The sequence below is a fragment of the Vombatus ursinus genome, unplaced genomic scaffold, assembly GCF_900497805.2.
Source record: "Vombatus ursinus unplaced genomic scaffold, bare-nosed wombat genome assembly UNPS02014830.1, whole genome shotgun sequence".
Taxonomy (NCBI): domain Eukaryota; kingdom Metazoa; phylum Chordata; class Mammalia; order Diprotodontia; family Vombatidae; genus Vombatus; species Vombatus ursinus.
In genome coordinates, this window is record NW_020954608.1 from 44,209,446 (window position 1) to 44,227,287 (window position 17,842).

The following is a 17,842-nucleotide window of genomic DNA, read 5'->3' on the forward strand; positions in this document are numbered from 1 at the left end:
AGGATTTCCAATTTAGTGTTTAATTGGGGATTTTTAATTTGTTCTTTTTCTCTGGTTTCTCATCTGCTGCTGCACTGGGGTTGTGGGACCTTGCTAACTGACCTGTGCTGGGGCTCAGGGACTCTTGCTGGTTTGCTGGGGCATGGCCTACTGCTGACTTGCCTGTACATAGCCTGCCTGGACTGCATTCTCCTTTTACTCAAGTGAGACAGACATTTTCTGCTGATCTTTCAAGTTTTCTTGGGCTAGAAAATTGTTTCATCCTGTCTTTTTGTTGATTGTGTCATTCCAGAATTCATTGTGAGATGTTATTTTTTAGATGAATTTAAGAGAATTCAGGTGATTTTCTGTCTTACTCTGCTATCTTGGCTCCTGGAAGTTGATTCATTCAATTGTACATACCCTTTGACCCAGCAATAACACTATTGGGTCTGTTTCCCAAAGTGATCAGAGAAAAAAGCAAAGAACTCATATATTTTAAGATATTCACAGCAATTCTCTTTGGGGTGGCAAAGACCTGGAAATTGAGGAGATGGCCATCAATTGGAGAATGTCTGAATAAGTTGTGCTATATGATTGTGATGGAATGTTACCATGCTGTAAGAAATGATGAGCAGCTTGATTTTAGAAAAACATGGAAAGACTTGAATGAAATAATGAAGAGTGAAATGAGCAGAGGTGAGAGAATGTTGTATACAGAAATAACAAAAGTGTTCAAAGACTGACTGTGAATGACTAAGTTATAATGAGTAATATGAATATTCAGATCAACAACAAAAGACATATGAAGGAAGATGTTATCTACCTCCAGAGAAAGAACTGAGATATGAAAGTACTTATTGGATAGTTTCACACACACACACACATGCCTACACACATACACATGTGTGTAAGTGTGTGTGTGTGTGCATGTATATTTGTGTCACATGTTGGCCTTCTCTAGTGTGGGATTGGAAAGGAGGGAGGGATATAGTTTGGAACTCAAAAAATGTAACGAAAAACTAAATAAATAAAATTTTAAAAAAGACAGTATGAGGCATTAGAAAAAGCTTGGAGTCCAAAGAAATATCTTTATGACCTGAGGGAAGTAATTTAATATTTTTTTCATTTGTAAAAGGAGAGCATTGGCTTGAATGATGCCTGAAATTCCTTCCATCTCTTATGCTCCACAGGCATTATGATTCTCCTACCTCTCTAACTGGTTTATCTCTGCTTCATCCTTTTCTTGACCTCTGTTAGGTGGGTGATTCTCAAAGTACTATCTTTGACCATTTTCTCCTTATAGTCTTTTTATTGAAAATTTCTTTTACTGTCATAATTTGGTCTCTGTTAAGGGCTCCTAAATACTCATATCCAACATTGACCATTCTTTCTGAGTTTCAAACATGCCTCTCCAGCTACCTGCAGCTTAATATATCTAAAGTCAGCATAATATCTTTTCCCCTAATCCTGATCCTTTTTTCAACTTTATTATTTCTATCAATGTGCCCACCTTATCCTGTTTCCCATTTTGAAACTTTGGTATTATATTGGTACTGTCCCTTACCTTTTACATTCAATGAAGTCACCAAGTCTTTTCTTGTATGTGCCCGCTTGTCTCTATTCCCACAGATATTATCTCCATGTAGGCCCTTGTATAAACCCACTTAGATTATTTCAATAACCTAATGAGAGGCATTTCTACATCTATGTTTCCAGTGTATTCCTCACACTGCCACCCAAATAGTCTCCCACATCATAGATATAGCCAATGGTCTGCTCAAGAATCTTCAGTGACTCCTTATTGCCTCCCAAGTAAATTTTGAGCTCCTTTGTCTGAGGTTTTACATGATTTAGTGCCATGCTATATTTCTAGCCTTAACTTATGCAATTTCCTTCCATGCATTTAATGCTACCACTACATGAGATTATTCTTTTTCCTCTAAACAATCCCTATCCTTTCTCACTTCCATACCTTTTTGTATCTATGTCCATATTTTTGGGTTTAAATGTCCTCCCTGGTAGGAGATAATATTTGTAAAAATGCTTAGCACAGTGCCTGGCACTTAAATAAGTAGGCATTTAATAAATAATTATTCCTTTCTCCACGCCCCCCTCTCCTCCCCTCCACCTGCTCTTTGCATTTACTAGGTACTTGCTATGTGCAAAGTACTGTGCTAAGTCCTGGGGATAAAAGAACAAAAGTAAGACAGTCTGCACTCTCAAGGAGCTCAAATTCTGATGGGTGAGACAATACATATGGAAGTTTTTAGCTTCAAGTCAAGTGGGTGGGCCCCATGGTACTTAAGGTGAGGTGGCAAAACAGTTATACTTGTTTTTTAATGCCTTTACCCTGATGAAATCATAGCAGTTTCTGATGTTGCATCATTCTATGGTGCCAAAGGCTTTGGTGACTAGAACTTTCTTTTCTGGGTCTTTAATAGATGTGGTTGCAGTAATTGTCAAATCAATTGCCAGGCTCTGTCATCACAGTGATGATTCTCAGTGATTCCCAGGATGGTGGTTTTCAGCTTTGGGCTAGAAGCATTGTTATTTCCAAGACTTTCAGCTTCAGAGTTTTATACTTTCTCCATCAGGATCAGTCAAAGTGATGATGGTGGTGGTGACGGTGGTGGTGGCGGTTCAACGTGCCTCATATATCCTGACTCTTGCTTCTGCCTCAGAGTACCCTATTGCTTCAGCTAGGCTGACTTGCCTGTCCTGTGAATGGCAGTTGATGAGTATGGTTGGCCTCTTTTCCATGAGAGTTTCCTCTCCCTGGATGATGGCTGTGAGGGTTAGACTGGAAGCATGACCAGTGGTCTGAGGCGTGCTGCTATCCACATATGCTATATACATGTGACACTATTACTTTGTCTAGTTTCTAGAATCAGCTTTCTTTTATTGTTGCTTGGGTAATGTGTCTGGGAATTCTAATCAAACCGGTCTTGTAGGTACTAATGACATATAAACAGCTAGGTGGTACAGTGAATATAGCACTGGGCCTGTAATTAGAAATACCTGAATTCTGAATCTGACCTAAGACACTCTTTGCCTGTGTGATCCTGATCAGGTCACTTAATCTCTGTCTCAGTTTCCTGAACTGTAAAATGAAAATAATGATAGCACCTACCTTCCAGGATTATTGTAAGAAATCAAACAAGAAAATATTTGTAAAGCACTTAGCACCAGTGACTTTCACATAGCAGATGTTTAATAAATGTTTATCTTCTCCTTCCCCAGTAACACTTAAGAAATGTTCATTAAATAAGATTGAATTTTACTAGCTTGTATTTGTTATTGTTGCTAAGTAAGATTTTCCTTTCCGATGGTGGGGAATGCTAGGTAGCAAAGTGTGCTCTTAGGATTCTTTTGCCTTGCTCAGCATAATAACTATGTTCCCTGGGCAAGTAAGTGAGTGATTATGTCTAAGGCACAAAGGTATTAACTTGTCATTTATAGCAAAAATTTTCTGCATTGCAATGTACTGTTTAGTGGGGATGATTATAATGTTAAGTCAAAGTGTGGCTAACAGAGAGAGGCATGCAAAAAGAAAAAAAAATGAGAAGCAGACAGACAGAAGTACAGGAATACTTTGTACCATGTTGTACTATCACATTATAAAAACATTAAAATCGTAACAAAAATTCACTGTAGTCAAATAGGGCACCAAAGCACTTAGGATTTGAATAACAGACAGGGCTAGGCAAGTGGAGAATGCTGGTGTTGCCTTTCAGACTACCTTTTATTCTTGCTCTAATTTGTATCCAGCCAAACAGGAAAGGATCTTGGCAATATATGACTATTGGAATCCTAATTTTGGAACTTCTCTATAACATGAGACCTTGATCTCTACCAAGATAGAAAGGTAGAAAAGGAAAGACCTAATATCAGCCTCAGATCTTAATTTAGATTTTGTTATGTAGGTATATCAGTTATGACAACTAGCAGCCTGTCTTAGTAAGGTTCTAGCCACCATATATGGGAGGATTAGCCTAATGCCAAAAATGATTCCATGTTGGAGCACTAATTGACTAATGTATAGGACAGTAAAGAACTTTCCATTAGGAAAGTTCCTAAGTACTCAACAATTGGCTTAGTCAGCTTCATTTAGGCAAGGAATGAAAGCCCTCCTGAATATAATCAGTTTATCAAACTCTATTAATCTAGGTATGTAAGGTTAACAAACTTTCCTATTCATGTCCTTGTAATCAATAAGGGGAGATCCCAGTCTAGGTCACCCACACTGACTCCCCGCATAATATCCTTCTTCAACTCAGTCCCTGTGAATCTGCCCGGCAACCACAATCTGATATGAGAAGAGAGACCCAAAGCTTTGTGATCTTGATCCCACCATATTCCTGCTACATCACTATCAATGCTTGCCCATGGGACTGGGCCTGGGAAGTTGCACACTTGCATTCCTGTAAGTAATAAACTGCCTGACTTGTGATCCTTTAAACACTTGTATTGTTACTCAGTATCTCACCCACAATCTACTGACTGGAGACTTTAGTTTAGATGACTTGGCTCTGAAGAGAAGAGCTCAGAAGATTATAACAAGGAGCAATGCTTAGCAGAAATCACTTGCCAAACAGAGCAGGAGAAAGAGTAAAGCACAAGTGGAGATTATGTGGGGAGACCAGAAGAGACTTGTAAAACAATATATCCAGCAGAGGAGAATTAAGCTCAGGGTGAGCAGTTGTGATAATGCCATCAGAAGTCATCAGGGGTCCTAGAATGTTGGAAATGTGAATTACCCCTTCACTCATATTCTGAGGTGCAGAGCAGGTTTTGTAGTAAAGATGTCTGAAGAGGCAGCTGGCATTTCGTGGGTTCTGGCTTTGTATACAGCTCTGACAGTCATCTCTATTATGTGATAATTGATGCTGTAGGAGTAGATCACAGAATTTGACAGCTAGAAGAGGCTTCAGCAACCATCTAGTCTAACCAATATGCAAAAGAAATCCCCACCCTAACATATCCAACAAGTAGGTAACCAGCTTCTCCTTGAAGATTTACAGGGAAATGAAAACGCTATCTCCTGAGGTAGCCCATTTCATTTTCAAAATTATTTTTTCCTTTGGATTAATAAGCATTTATTTTCTGTTCCTTGTGTCTCTCTTCCCCTTGGGGGAAAAATAAAACCCTTGTAACAAATAAAATAAAATATATTTTATTTATCAAATAAAACAAATTTCCATATTGACCACATTAAAAAATGCCACATTCTGCATATTTAGTCCACTACCTCTTTTAGAAAGTTGGTAGAATAAATAATCAATGGTCCTCTTGAATCATGATTGGCTTACATTGTATTATTAGCTCATTCCAGTTTATGTGTGAATGACTGATATGGCTCCATATATTCCAATTGTGGAATTTCAGACATTAGTGAGTGAAGATAAGTGAATCTTATTGATGTTCTATTCATAAATTGAGCTAATCCTGAGTACTTGGATACCAGGAAGAGAGGAATGCTGGATTAGGATTTCTTATTTCAGGGAATGGGAAGACTATTCAAAAGGTGTTACAAATATATCTGCCCTCATTTCTACCATGAAAATAAAAAACAATTAGAAGTTCTTATTCTTTATATCACATTTCTTTCAATGCTCATGCCTTGGTATGGTTTTGTTCCAGTGTGTGAAAAGGAAAGATACATAGTTTCACAATGGGTGGCAATTCCATACCTTGGCATATGGGTTAAGTTTGTCAAACAAGAATATCATTTTGGGGCAGCTAGGTGGGGCAGTGGATAGCGCACCGGCCCTGAAGTCAGGAGGACCTGAGTTCAAATCCAGCCTCAGACCAAACACTTGACACTTACTAGCTGTGTGACCCTGGGCAAGTCACTTAACCTCAATTGCCTTAAAAAAAGAATATGTTTTTGGTTAGAAAGAGTTAACTGCTACCATAGATTCTTCTTTCATCTTTCCTTTGAACTGTGCCTAGAATATCTGCCTACTTGACTAATTCACAGGAATAATTAACTGAACAAATCTTTCTTCAATTATTTATTAAATCTCACAAGTTATTTTAGTTTTCAAGGATATGTGAATGATACGCTTTCATCATAATCACAGAACTACACAGCAGCAAGACATGTTCCACCACCTCTTTTTTATTTAGGTTTTGTGTCATTATCACTTCCATATCCATAATTATTGTTCTATGAGAAAAAAGTGCAGGTATTCTCAGTGAAGAGGAATAGATGGTTTCAGCTCAACAAGAGCATTGTAACTGAATCGAATATCTGCTCCTAGCTGACATTTTGATTCCTGATGCTTTTGGACCTCATTAAAAAAGGCAGCAAAGAAATCTTGGTTGTGAACAAATAGTAGTACAATATTTTTTAAATGTGTGTTTCACTGTCCTCATGAGCAGAAGCTTCAAACTGTATGTTATTGTTTAAAGGCTCTTTAAGGTTTGATTCATCCACATCTATTTCCCCACTATTAGAAGATCCATTGTTTTCTCCATATTTTTTCTTCATAATCATGAATAATATGATATTTAAGATGATCACTGGTACATGTAACCCTAAACACAAGGAAAAGAAGATATTTCTGCAAAACAAGATGAAAAAATACAACTTTAAAATTTTTAATTAAATGGAATAATTTATGTACTGTATAAAAGTCTTCAAGGGGATTTACAATAAATTCTTAAATGTAGAAATAATAAAATTTAAATATGATAAAAATTAGAATTATGTTTTATTCCTCTTTCAATGTCTCAGCCAGACTATAGAAGCTGCTTAAAAAAGGATAGTTCAAAAATGGATTTAAGAATTTTTGTCTTTACAAATCAAATATATTCATTCCATAAATTGATGTATTGTCAGTAGAGTTAACTCCTGTGAGAAATAAGTTGGTTCATTTGCATCTGGAGCAAGTTTTAAAGGAATAGGTAATAAATACAGTGACCTAGAGTTCTTAATCGAGCAGGCATATTTTGTCATGATGTCTTTATTCCCTTCCTTCTATTCTTCTCATGTTAGTATATAGGGGTGAAATAATCATTCATTAGATGGTATACATGGTGGAAGATGAGGATGATTATTGGTAGAATAGGAGGGGGATAAAAAGACAAAAACAGAAGCATCAAAGAGAGGTAATCTGCATCAGGAGAGGTGAGACCTCTGGAAGTTTTGCCTTCATTTTTTATAGAAGAGGTGGGACCAGAAAATTGCATAGCCTTAAAGACTTTTACTCAACTTCGGTACCATGGAGTTGGAAGAATCATGAAAAATGGGTAGAAAATGAAGATAGAAGCTGCCACAATATACCTCTTCTTTTTTCTACCTTTGACTAGTAATGACAGGACTTATAGAGAAGTTTCAATCAGGTGAACTTTATACTGAAGACTGTGAATCTGAGAATATATATGATAATAATGGCTAACATTTATGCATCATATCCCCAAAGTTTTAGTATAGTTTTTAGTTCTAACAGTTGAGCACAGTGCTTGGCACACAATATGTGCTTAAAAATGTTAATGGATTGATTAATTATTAAAACTGCCTTAAGATTTCTGGGACACACTGTAGAGTGTTTTCAAGCCTATAAAATGCTTTACATTTACCATTTCATTTGATACTCACAACAACTTTGTGTTCCATTATTATCTCCTTGAAGAAAGTGAAGCTCAAAGAAGGTAAATGGTTAGTCTGGATCCCATAGCTTCAAAGCTAGATTTTAAATCCAGGTCTTCATGATTCCATATCCATGCTCCATCCATGTCACTCTATTCCACATAATTTTCCAACTAATTGTTGCTCATTCATGAAACTCTGTCTTGTTTTATTCTTTTTAATAACACTTATTTTGACCTTCTGGAATATTGTGAATATTGTGCTTACAAGTAGGGAATGAGTTTAGTGGTTACAATGAACACATTTCCCCAGGTCTTATGTTTGGGAATATCAGCCAAAGTGTGTAAGAGAATCTCTCAAGTTGGTTTTGTGATTATCATGATATGAACATCTCTAACACAAGGGGTACATTGTTATCACTGATATGTGGAAAGATGGGACTAATGGCTGCTCTTTGGGTAGGAAAAAGGTACTCCTTATTCAGAAGCAACACATTAAAGGCATGGGGTGATAGAGTTGCATTGCTTAATAAGAAGATATAGTTGGGTGAGAAATCTTTCAACTAGAGGTGAGTAACTTTTATGTGAGGATCATTGGAGAAAAGGAACAATATGGTGCAAATATGTTGTAGCCCACTCAGGAAGAGAGAAGAAATGGAAACATATCACAAATATGGCACCAAAGCAGGAAGCAATAGGAAACAGAGAATTTCAACCATTCAGAACTTATGTAGGAAGAGTCCTGACTTTAGAGTCAGTGAACTTAGGTTCAAATCCTAGCCCTGTTACTTACTACCTATGTGCCTTTTGACATTTATTTTTTCTAGGTCTTAATTTCTTCACTTTTGAAATAATGGGGCTAGGCCAGAGGATATCCATGGTTTAGCTTTAAATCTTTCATCTTATGATTTGACTAAGTGCTTTCTGGGGATGAAAGAAACATAAAATTTTCATTTGCCTTAGTGATCTGAAATTCTTCAAAAGTTGGAAAGAAAAATTGCTATTCTGGGTCTGATTTTGACCAATAAGAAGAAAATGGTTGCCAAAGGGAAAATAAGAGGAATCTTTAGAGAAAGTAAGCATAAACCACAAACTGAATAGAGCATGACACACATCTCAAATTTTGAGAGAATTAGAATTCAGATTCCAGAGAAGCAGAACTAGAATCTAATGGCCTACAGTGGAAGTCAGACCAAAAGAAAATGGGCTACTTTCAAGAATAAAATTCTGAAAGATGTCAGCAAACATTTATTAAGTGTCTACATGTTCTAGGCACTGTTCTTAGTGCTGTGGACACAAAAAAAGGCAAAAAATAGTTCCTATCTTCTTTCAAAGAGGTCATAGTCTAATGAGGCAGACAATAGGTAAACAATTGTGTACAAACAAGCTTTATCCATGATAAATTATAAGTTATAGGGAAAGCACTAGCATTAAGGGAGATCATGAAAGGCTTCTTGCAGAAGGTGAGATATTAAATAAAACTTGAAAAAAGCTGGGGAATCCAGGAGGCAGAGATGAGGAGGGAGAGAATTCTAAGCATTTGAGACAGCTAGTGAAAATATACAGTGTCTTGTTTGATTTACAAAGAGTCCAATGTCACTAGATCAGAGTATATGTGGAGATTAAGGTGCAAGGAGACTGAAATGGTAGGTAGAGGCCAGTTTATGAGATATTTTAAAAACCAAACAGATACTTTTATATTTGAACCTGAGGGTAATAGGGAGCCACAAGAGTTCATTGAGTATGAAAGTGACATGATCAGACCTGCGTTTTAGAAAGATCACTTTGATAGGGGAGTGAAGGGTGGATGGGAGTATAGATAGGCTTAAAGCAGGGAGACTAACCAGCAGACACACTTAGGTGTGAAGTGATAGGGTCCTATAATAGGGTGGTGGTACTTCCAGAGGAGAAAGAGGAACATATACAAGAGTTGTTTCAATATTAGAATCAATAGGACTTGGAAACTGACTGAGTGTAGGGGATGAGAGAGACTGAGGAGTTGATAATGACAACTAGGTTGGAAGCCTGAATGAATAAGAAATTAGGAGGAATGATAATGAGTACAGATTTGGATAACCTGAATATAAGATATCCATGCCATATCCAGTTTGAAATTCCAAAACATGAATTATTTTCATGAGTTAGAGAGAGGGGACTTTAGATTTTGACAAGAAATGTACCAGTTACAGAAGAGACATCAGGTTACTGAGAAGAAATAAAATGGAGTGCTTGATCTTATGAAGTAAGGGCCAAGAATGCTAATGGTGACACTGCAGAAAATCTGAGGCTGGAAATAAGTACTCAGAGCACAAAAAGTAACTCTGTATTTATGGTAGAGGCAGGAAAAAGATGAAAATTCAGAGTGGGTTATCAGTTCGGGTGGCTGGGGTGAGTATAATTGATAATGGAGAAAAGAGGACTACTTTTCTAAATTTTCTTTTTCTGCCAGGTAGAATGAACTTCAGACTGGTTAAAATGGTGCAGAACAGGTCACTTGGAAATTGAAACACAAGATTCAATTCACCTAAACAGAAATATTTACATGTCAAGTCCAAGGCACTGGATACCAAGACAAAAAAATAACCTCTCCCCTTGTGGAAATTTCATTTTATTTAGGGATGGAATAAGTTTTTAGATAAATAAATTCAAAGTTGCTTGACATATACCAGTAGGGAGAAAAAACTAGAAAATAGTAGAGAAATGGTGCGGGATCAGGAAAGAAGGGGACACCTGATCTGACCCTTGAACAAAGACAAAAATTAAGAAAGATGGAGGTGTGAGAAAGAAATGCACATGAAGGACATCCTGTCCAAATTTGAAGGAACTGAAGAAGTCAGGTTGAGTTTTAAGAACAGCCAGAAGTCTATTTTGGCTGGATATGGAATTCTTTAGGTGGAATAATGTATAGGAAATAAGGATAGAGAATTTGATAGAAACTGACTCACAATGAAATCCTGAGAAGTTTGTATTTTATTTTTTTCTCTGAGGCAGGGTTCTTAACATTTTTTTTGTGTGTGCCTATGTGCCATAGACTTTGGCAATCTAGTCAAACCTATGGACCTCTTCTCAGAATATTTTTTTTAATTCATAAAATACAGAAGATTACAGAATAAAGCAATTGTATTGATATTCAGTTATAAAAATATTAAACAAAATATACAGATCCCAGATTAAGAATGATATTGTCATTGACATTGCTAGTGTTAGGAAGATCATAATGGTCATTTGAGGATGGTAGATTGGTGAAGGGAGAGACCGATAGAAGACAGACCAATCATGAGGTTATTATAGTAGTCTAGTAGAGAGATGATTAGGGGCTTAAGTAAGGGTAATGGTCATGTCATGGTGAAAACAAATTGAGTGTGAAGACTGAAAAGTGAGAAGCAGGTAAGGAAATGGTGTAAGAGATGTTCTGATAACAGAATCCACAATATTTGACAATTGATTGAATAGGAGGGTGGAGAGGTGAGGAATAAGGTTGTGAACCAGACTGATTGGAAAGATGGTGATGCCTCTAACAGGACTAAGGAAGTATGTTGGAGTAGACATCGGGGTGGGGAGGTGGGGAATAGGTTCAAAGGAGAGGAGTTACATTTTAAATATATTGATATTGAGATACCAATGGTATATCCAGGAAGATGTGATATCAGAATGCAGACCAAATAAAGATTTGTTGAAAAAAAAGTATACTTTACTTACAAAAAAGACCCAGTGAGGACATAATAGGTATATTAAATATTTGAAGGCATTATCATATGGAAGAGGAATTAGGTTTGACCCATCTGGTCCCAAAAGTAGAATCAGGGGCAATTAGTGCAAGACAAATTTAGGTTTGATGTTGGAGGAAAAACCTTTTTAACATTTAGAGCTATACAAAAGTGAAACGGGATGTCTCAGAAAAAGGAAGATTTCTCCTCAGAGGAAGCCTTCAAACTGAGACTGTATAATTTGCATAGGAGTGCATAGAACTTGGGACATACCTGCTGGCAAGCCCAGAGAGAAGATTAACATTGGCCCCACCCTTGAGTGTAGTGCAAGGCTTCTCAAACTGTTTCATGCCTAGTGTCCCTGGAATTTCAGAAAATCTTCCAGTACCCCCAATTCAACAAAAAAGGAAATACATTCAAGACCTTACCATATATAAAAAATAAAATAATTAAATTAAATCCTTATGAGCTGATTTAGTAAGAATGTGACACCCTTTCCCAAAGGTACACCAAAAAGTTTCATAATTTTGTTAATTGGAAATAAGTTCAAAAATCAGATCAAAGTATTCTCCATGACCACTGGACAAGTCTTTCATACTGGAGTACATTAAGTTTGGGTTGGGAACCCCTGATGTAATGAATTGAGTGTTTGAGGGGATTGAGAAGGGTATAATTATAGCTCACTCCAGGGTGCTGTAGCACATACTCCATGTCTGTTTATGATGTCTGTTTATCAGGTATGTTATAGCAGGAATTCCTTTTGGAGTATGAATTGGACTAGATGGCCACTGAGGTCTCTCCCAAAACTGAAATTCTCTGATTCAGGGACTATGCCCAGTAAGAGGTTTGTGATGGGTAACTGAAGCCCAGGAGAGAGATTAGGGCTGCCTAAATAATTGGTAGCTATCTGCATGAAGATGACTCTGAAATCCCTGAGAGTAGAGAAGATACCCAAATAAGAAAGTGTGCAGAGAAAAGAGACCTAGGGATAGCCATGCTGACATAGCAGAAAAGAGAGAAAGGTCCAGCAAAGGAGATTGAGAAAAGACCCATCTAACAGATCAGAATAGAACCAGAAAAATATAGGATCATGGAATAACCAATGTTCATACAACTCTTTGGGGTTCACAATGCATTTGATGTACATTATCTCATTTGATCTTCACAGCAATCCAGTAGTGGTATTATTATCTGCATTTTACATACAAGGAAACTGGGGTTCAGGGAGATTAAATAACTTCCCCACATTGATATAGCTAGTGTCAGAGGTAACATTCAAACTCATATGTATTCAAATCTCTTATGGTTTGCCATGAGAGCCTAGATCCACTGAAAACCAGAATCAATGATCTATATTTAGTGTTTCTATTTTGGTCCAAATAGCTGTATCATTAGCATATCTCATCAAAATTTTAACTTCTTTGTATTTTGTATTTGTAAGAGATTTAATCTGTTAGAGAGTGATCTACCCGTTACTTGTCATTCTTTATAAGTGAAATGCCTGTGTTGCTACTTTTAAGAAAAAATACTTCTAATATACCTGTTACACTTGATCATCTAGAGAATTCCTCCTTTATCACATGGTTTAGTAGAGGTTATGCAAATTACTTTTTTTTGCTGCCAACTAGATGGCTATGAACTTCTTGTTTTTTGTATTTGTGGTAGACACCTATTCATTGTGAGGAATCCTTGTTACTATTACTGCACTGAGTCTCCTTTACTGACTCACAAAGAGGAGTTTCATTTGGCATGACAGATATGTAAATTCTTCACTACATTTCCTGTTGCTTATAGTTCTAGGGTAAATACCAACTTTGACACAACCAGTTCAGGATTAAGGGTCATTTTATAACCCCTTACAAGACACCTTTTAAGGTGTTTTGCCTTCTAACATACGCAATTGTGCACTCACTTTTCTAGCTAAACTGGACTGTTTGATCTCATTTTGCCTTCTTCCACCTTAGAAGGTAAAGAGGAATGGCCTTCCTCATGTTGAGTCTTTCTTCTACCCATCAGCTCCAACCAAAGCTGTAAAAGGGCACCCATCCTTGCCTTTCCTTTACCCCTCTTCTGACTCCTAGACCACCCTGAACTGATGGGAGTCTGGGAGACTGAAGACCATTAAAACTTACTGTCTGCCACTGTGCCCTAGATAATAGATAGAGATAGATAATTTCTATCCTCCCTACCCCATTATTTGGCTTGTTGATGAATCCTGAGTAACCATGTGGTTCTTATTATCATCTTCTTATCCTTGCACTCTTAGAACTTCCAGGCTGTCTATCAGTCCTGTAGATGAATTCTTTTTCATACATTTTCTCCCACAGTTGGAGTATGAGCTTCTTGAAAGCAGGCACTATCTCACCTTTTCCCCTTTGTATCTCCAGTACTTATCCTAATGCTTGCCACATAAAAAACACTCAACAAAATTCTTGTTCATTAATTAATTAATTAATTAATTCATTCTTCCAGCTACCATGGATCCCCAATTTCTGATAACTGAAATTCTTCACCTGTGCCAAAGTTCAAGTTCCACTTTTATTTCCTTCTTGATGTTTACTTTCGTTTCCTCTCTTCCCCTTAGCTAGAACTGATCAATCCTTCCCTATCACTCTGACTTTTATGCATATATTAATTTTTTTACATGTGTTAAAGTGATATGTTAAGTAATCTCAATCTTCCTTCTACTCTGTAACTACTATAATAGCAAGAACTTGTCATTTTTTCATCTTTGTATCCCCAGAACTTAGTACAATATCTTGCATGTATAAAATACTTGAATAATCTTTATTGAATTAAATTGAATTAATTTATAATTCTCTGAGGTATGTAGAGCAGGAACTATATCTTATTTTCAGTAACAAGGAAACCAAGTTATTGAGAGGTTAAGTAACTTGCCCAAAGGCACACATTTTCTGGAGTACAAGGAAAAAATCAGATATTTTAATTCCTAGCCTTTTTCTAGTGATTTTTAAAGTGAGGTGATATATATAATGTGAAAGTACTTTGTATGTTATAAAGTACCAAATGTAAATTACAATTATTTTTTCCATTAGAATATATTATCTCTTTGTAGGGTAGAAAGAATAAGAATATCTTCATGCCTTCTGTGAATCAACAATTCCAAGGAAAAAAAATGGTAGAATGGAATTCTCTATTGCCATCAGTTCTGTCTTTGCCCTTTCATCCAAGATTCCTGGATAGAGTGTAAAATGTACTCAACTTGGTCTTTCTCAGCCCTTTCAGACAAACTACAACAAATTGAACATGCCTTCAATATCAAATGATAGCATAATTTCATTTGTTTTGAATAAACAGAGTCATTGGTAAAAACTTACATGATTTATGGAACCTCTTAATATCAACTTACCTATATGATATGGAATCATACATTCTACAAGCTCCTTTATCTCCACAGTTATTGGTGGCCCATTTCAAACATGATGAATCTATTGCTGCTCCAAAATAAATGGGAGCTAGAATTCCTCCTGTAATAAACAACCAAATGCCAAATTAAAACAGGGGTTCTTAACCTTTTTTGTATGTCATGGACCCTTTAGCAACCTTTTGAATTCTTTAGATCAGTTTTCAAAATATGAGTTTTTTAAAAGTATAAAATAAATATAGAAAATTACAATGGAAAATAATTATATAAAAACACATCCATTAAAAAAAACAGGTTTACAGACTATGGTTAATAACCTCTGAAATAAAGGATATATTTCAGAACCAACTGTGTTCTATTCTAAATTTGAATAACAAAACAGATTTCTTGATTCTATCCCTTTCACTTCCAAATGGATGAGAAAACTAGGGCAACAGTTTACATTGAAAGTATCAGAGATTATAGGAGACTAAACTATCATCTATAAGGTGTGATTTGAGTAGTGCCAAAAGATTTTCCTTGTTTAAAAAAATCAGCAGCCTGTTATGCTATCATGAAGTAGCATCCATGAAAATACAAAGAAAGGAAAGAAGAAAAGAAGGAATGAATGAAGAGAGTAAAGGATAGTGAGAGGAAAAGAGAGAGAGAGCAAGATAAAGAAAAGAGAGGAAGGGAGAGGGAAAGAGAGAGAGAGAGAAGAGAGAAAGAGAAAGAGGGAGAGACAGAGAGAAACAGAGAAAGAGATACACAGAGAGAGAGAGAGACAAAGACAGAGACAGAGACAGAGAATCAGAGAACACACATGGCAAATGATCAAGTTCTACCGATTTTTCTACATGAGGCCTTTTCTGTTGCTTCCATTTCCTTGTGTTCTCTCACTCTTGAAATTTCTTTGTATATCCCATATTATTTAAACACAAAGTTGAAAATTTTAAATGGAGAAAAGGACAACAGAAATGACATCCACATTGACTAATAATTTCATCTAAATGTTTAACAAATATAATTAACTTCCACAACAAGGAGACCAGAAAGGAACTCAGAAAGCCTCCTTAGTTAGCAAATATTTCACTTGCTTGCCAAATCAAGAGATGATTCCCAGAGGCCAAGCATTTCTAAATATAAATTCATTTGTAAAATTTTATGAAGAATGATGGATAATTATGAGCAATGTCATCCCATAAAACAGCAATGCATGGATGATAAAACAGTTTTAAAGAAAGATTTTGTAAAATATTTAGGTAATAAAAATTATCTAAAGGACATTCAAGTATGAAAATTGAAGGACTAAAAACAGAAGAAAAATAAACAAGATTTGAAAAAAACATTTGGACAAAGTTTTCTCCATCAAAGATCACAGGACTACCATGCTAACATCATAGTCTCAGATATGCTAATAGGGAAGGAAGAAATGTGAATAGAAATGAGAACAAAAGTGGGAAAAACAGTCAGATTGGACCAACTAAGTCTACAGGAGATTCATACTGCAAACACTTATGATATAATTATATGGGAGAAACCAATATAAAAGGTATATAAAGGAGTGAAGGATACCAAAGGCATGGAAAAATCCTTGGAATAGAAAATAGCCATGATGGCAGAATAAAAGGAAGCAGTATGGCCAAGTTCTGCATCCCAACTACTCTAAACACAATCTGAGAAGCAAAAAAGATTCAATATAGATGATAAGTAAATAAAAGTGAAATTACAATGGGTTACCTTGTCAGCTCTAGATCACAAGTTTGACTTAAAGGTAAATGACCAGGGCAAAAAATGTGAAATGGTGCTCAGCCAGGATTACAGCGCCCAGATCTCAGAGCTAGGACAACATTTCAATTGATGAAATTCCTGCATTAAAGGCATAGATTTTGTTCCTAGAGACCTGAGCTAGGGCTGCAGTGCAGGATTTCTTAGAGGTGTTCAGAATGACAACTCAGTGCCAAGAGCCCTAAACAGAATATTTTATATCAGAGCAGATTGAAGATGCCTGGGTTCCACTGGGGGTGGTAATGTCAGGATTACTGATTTGGTTGCCAGAGTCCCTAGCTAAGCTTGCAAAAAGGATCACCCAGAGCAGAATGTTCAATGACTAAACAAAATAAAATAGTTTTGAGGCCTAGGTGCCTAAGACAAAAACCAAGAAGAAAATAGCTCCCAAATGCCAATAAGCAAAACCTCAAAGAAAATCACAACTTGCCCACAAGATCAATTGGAATTCTTAGAAGAAATAGTGCAAAGGTTTAAAAATGACATTATAACCAGAATCCAATGATATATTGTTTACAAGTGTGTCTCTCTTTCAAGTGTGTCTTGAAAGATAGACACACTTAGAGAGTTAAAATAAGGGGCTGGAGCAGAATCTGTTATGCTTCAGCTGAAGTAGCAATCATGATCTTAGACAAAGCAAAAGCAAAAATAGACTTAATTAAAAGAAGTAATCAGGGAAACTGCTCTTAGCTAAAAGGTACCATAGACAATGAAGTCATTTAAAAAAAATTTGCCTCAAGTTTCTCAGATAAAGGCCTTGTTTCTCAAATATATAGGGAGATGGGTCAAATTTATAAAAATAAAAGCCATTTGCCAACTGATAAATAGTCAAATGATATGAATAGGAAGTTTTCAAAAGGAGAACTCAAAGCTATCTATAGTCATATGAAAAAATACTCTAAATCACTATTGATTAGAGAAATGCAAATTAAAACAGCTTTGCACTAATACCTCACACCCATCAGAAATGACAAATGGTGTAGGGGATCTGAGAAAATAGGTAAACTAATGAACTGTTGGTGGAGTTATAAACTGGTCTAGCTATTCTGGAGATTAATTTGGAACAATACCCAAAGGTCTAAGAGACTATACATATACTTTGACTCAGCAATACCAATACTAGGCCTATATCCCAAAGAGATCAAAGGAAAAAGAAAAGGATCTTTATGTAATATGTACATACACACACACACACACACTCACACACACACACATGCATGTATATATATACATATATATGCATATATATACATATACATGTACATATATTATATATATGTAATAGTTCTTTTTTTGTGGTGGCAAAGAATTAGAAATTGAAGGAATGCCCATCAAATAAGGAATGGTTGAACAAGTTGTAGTATATGATTATGACAGAATACTATTGTACTATGACAAATGATAAGGG

General features: G+C 36.1%; 1 protein-coding gene across 3 annotated transcripts in view; it reads right to left on the bottom strand.

Annotated features, from left to right (window-relative positions):
• Positions 1–6,083: 6,083 nt before the first annotated feature.
• Positions 6,084–17,842, bottom strand: part of LOC114025343 (solute carrier organic anion transporter family member 1B1-like) — an 87,335-nt gene continuing 75,576 nt past the window's right edge. For 2 of the 3 annotated variants that reach the window (XM_027838761.1, XM_027838762.1), the window contains 2 exons: positions 14,653–14,770; positions 6,084–6,548 (listed from right to left, as the gene is read on the bottom strand). In XM_027838761.1, the coding sequence (XP_027694562.1) occupies positions 6,335–6,548; positions 14,653–14,770 (332 nt within the window). In that variant the 3' untranslated portion in view covers positions 6,084–6,334. The remainder of the gene's footprint in view (positions 6,549–14,652; positions 14,771–17,842) is intronic. The other variant, XM_027838763.1, reaches the window with a different exon arrangement.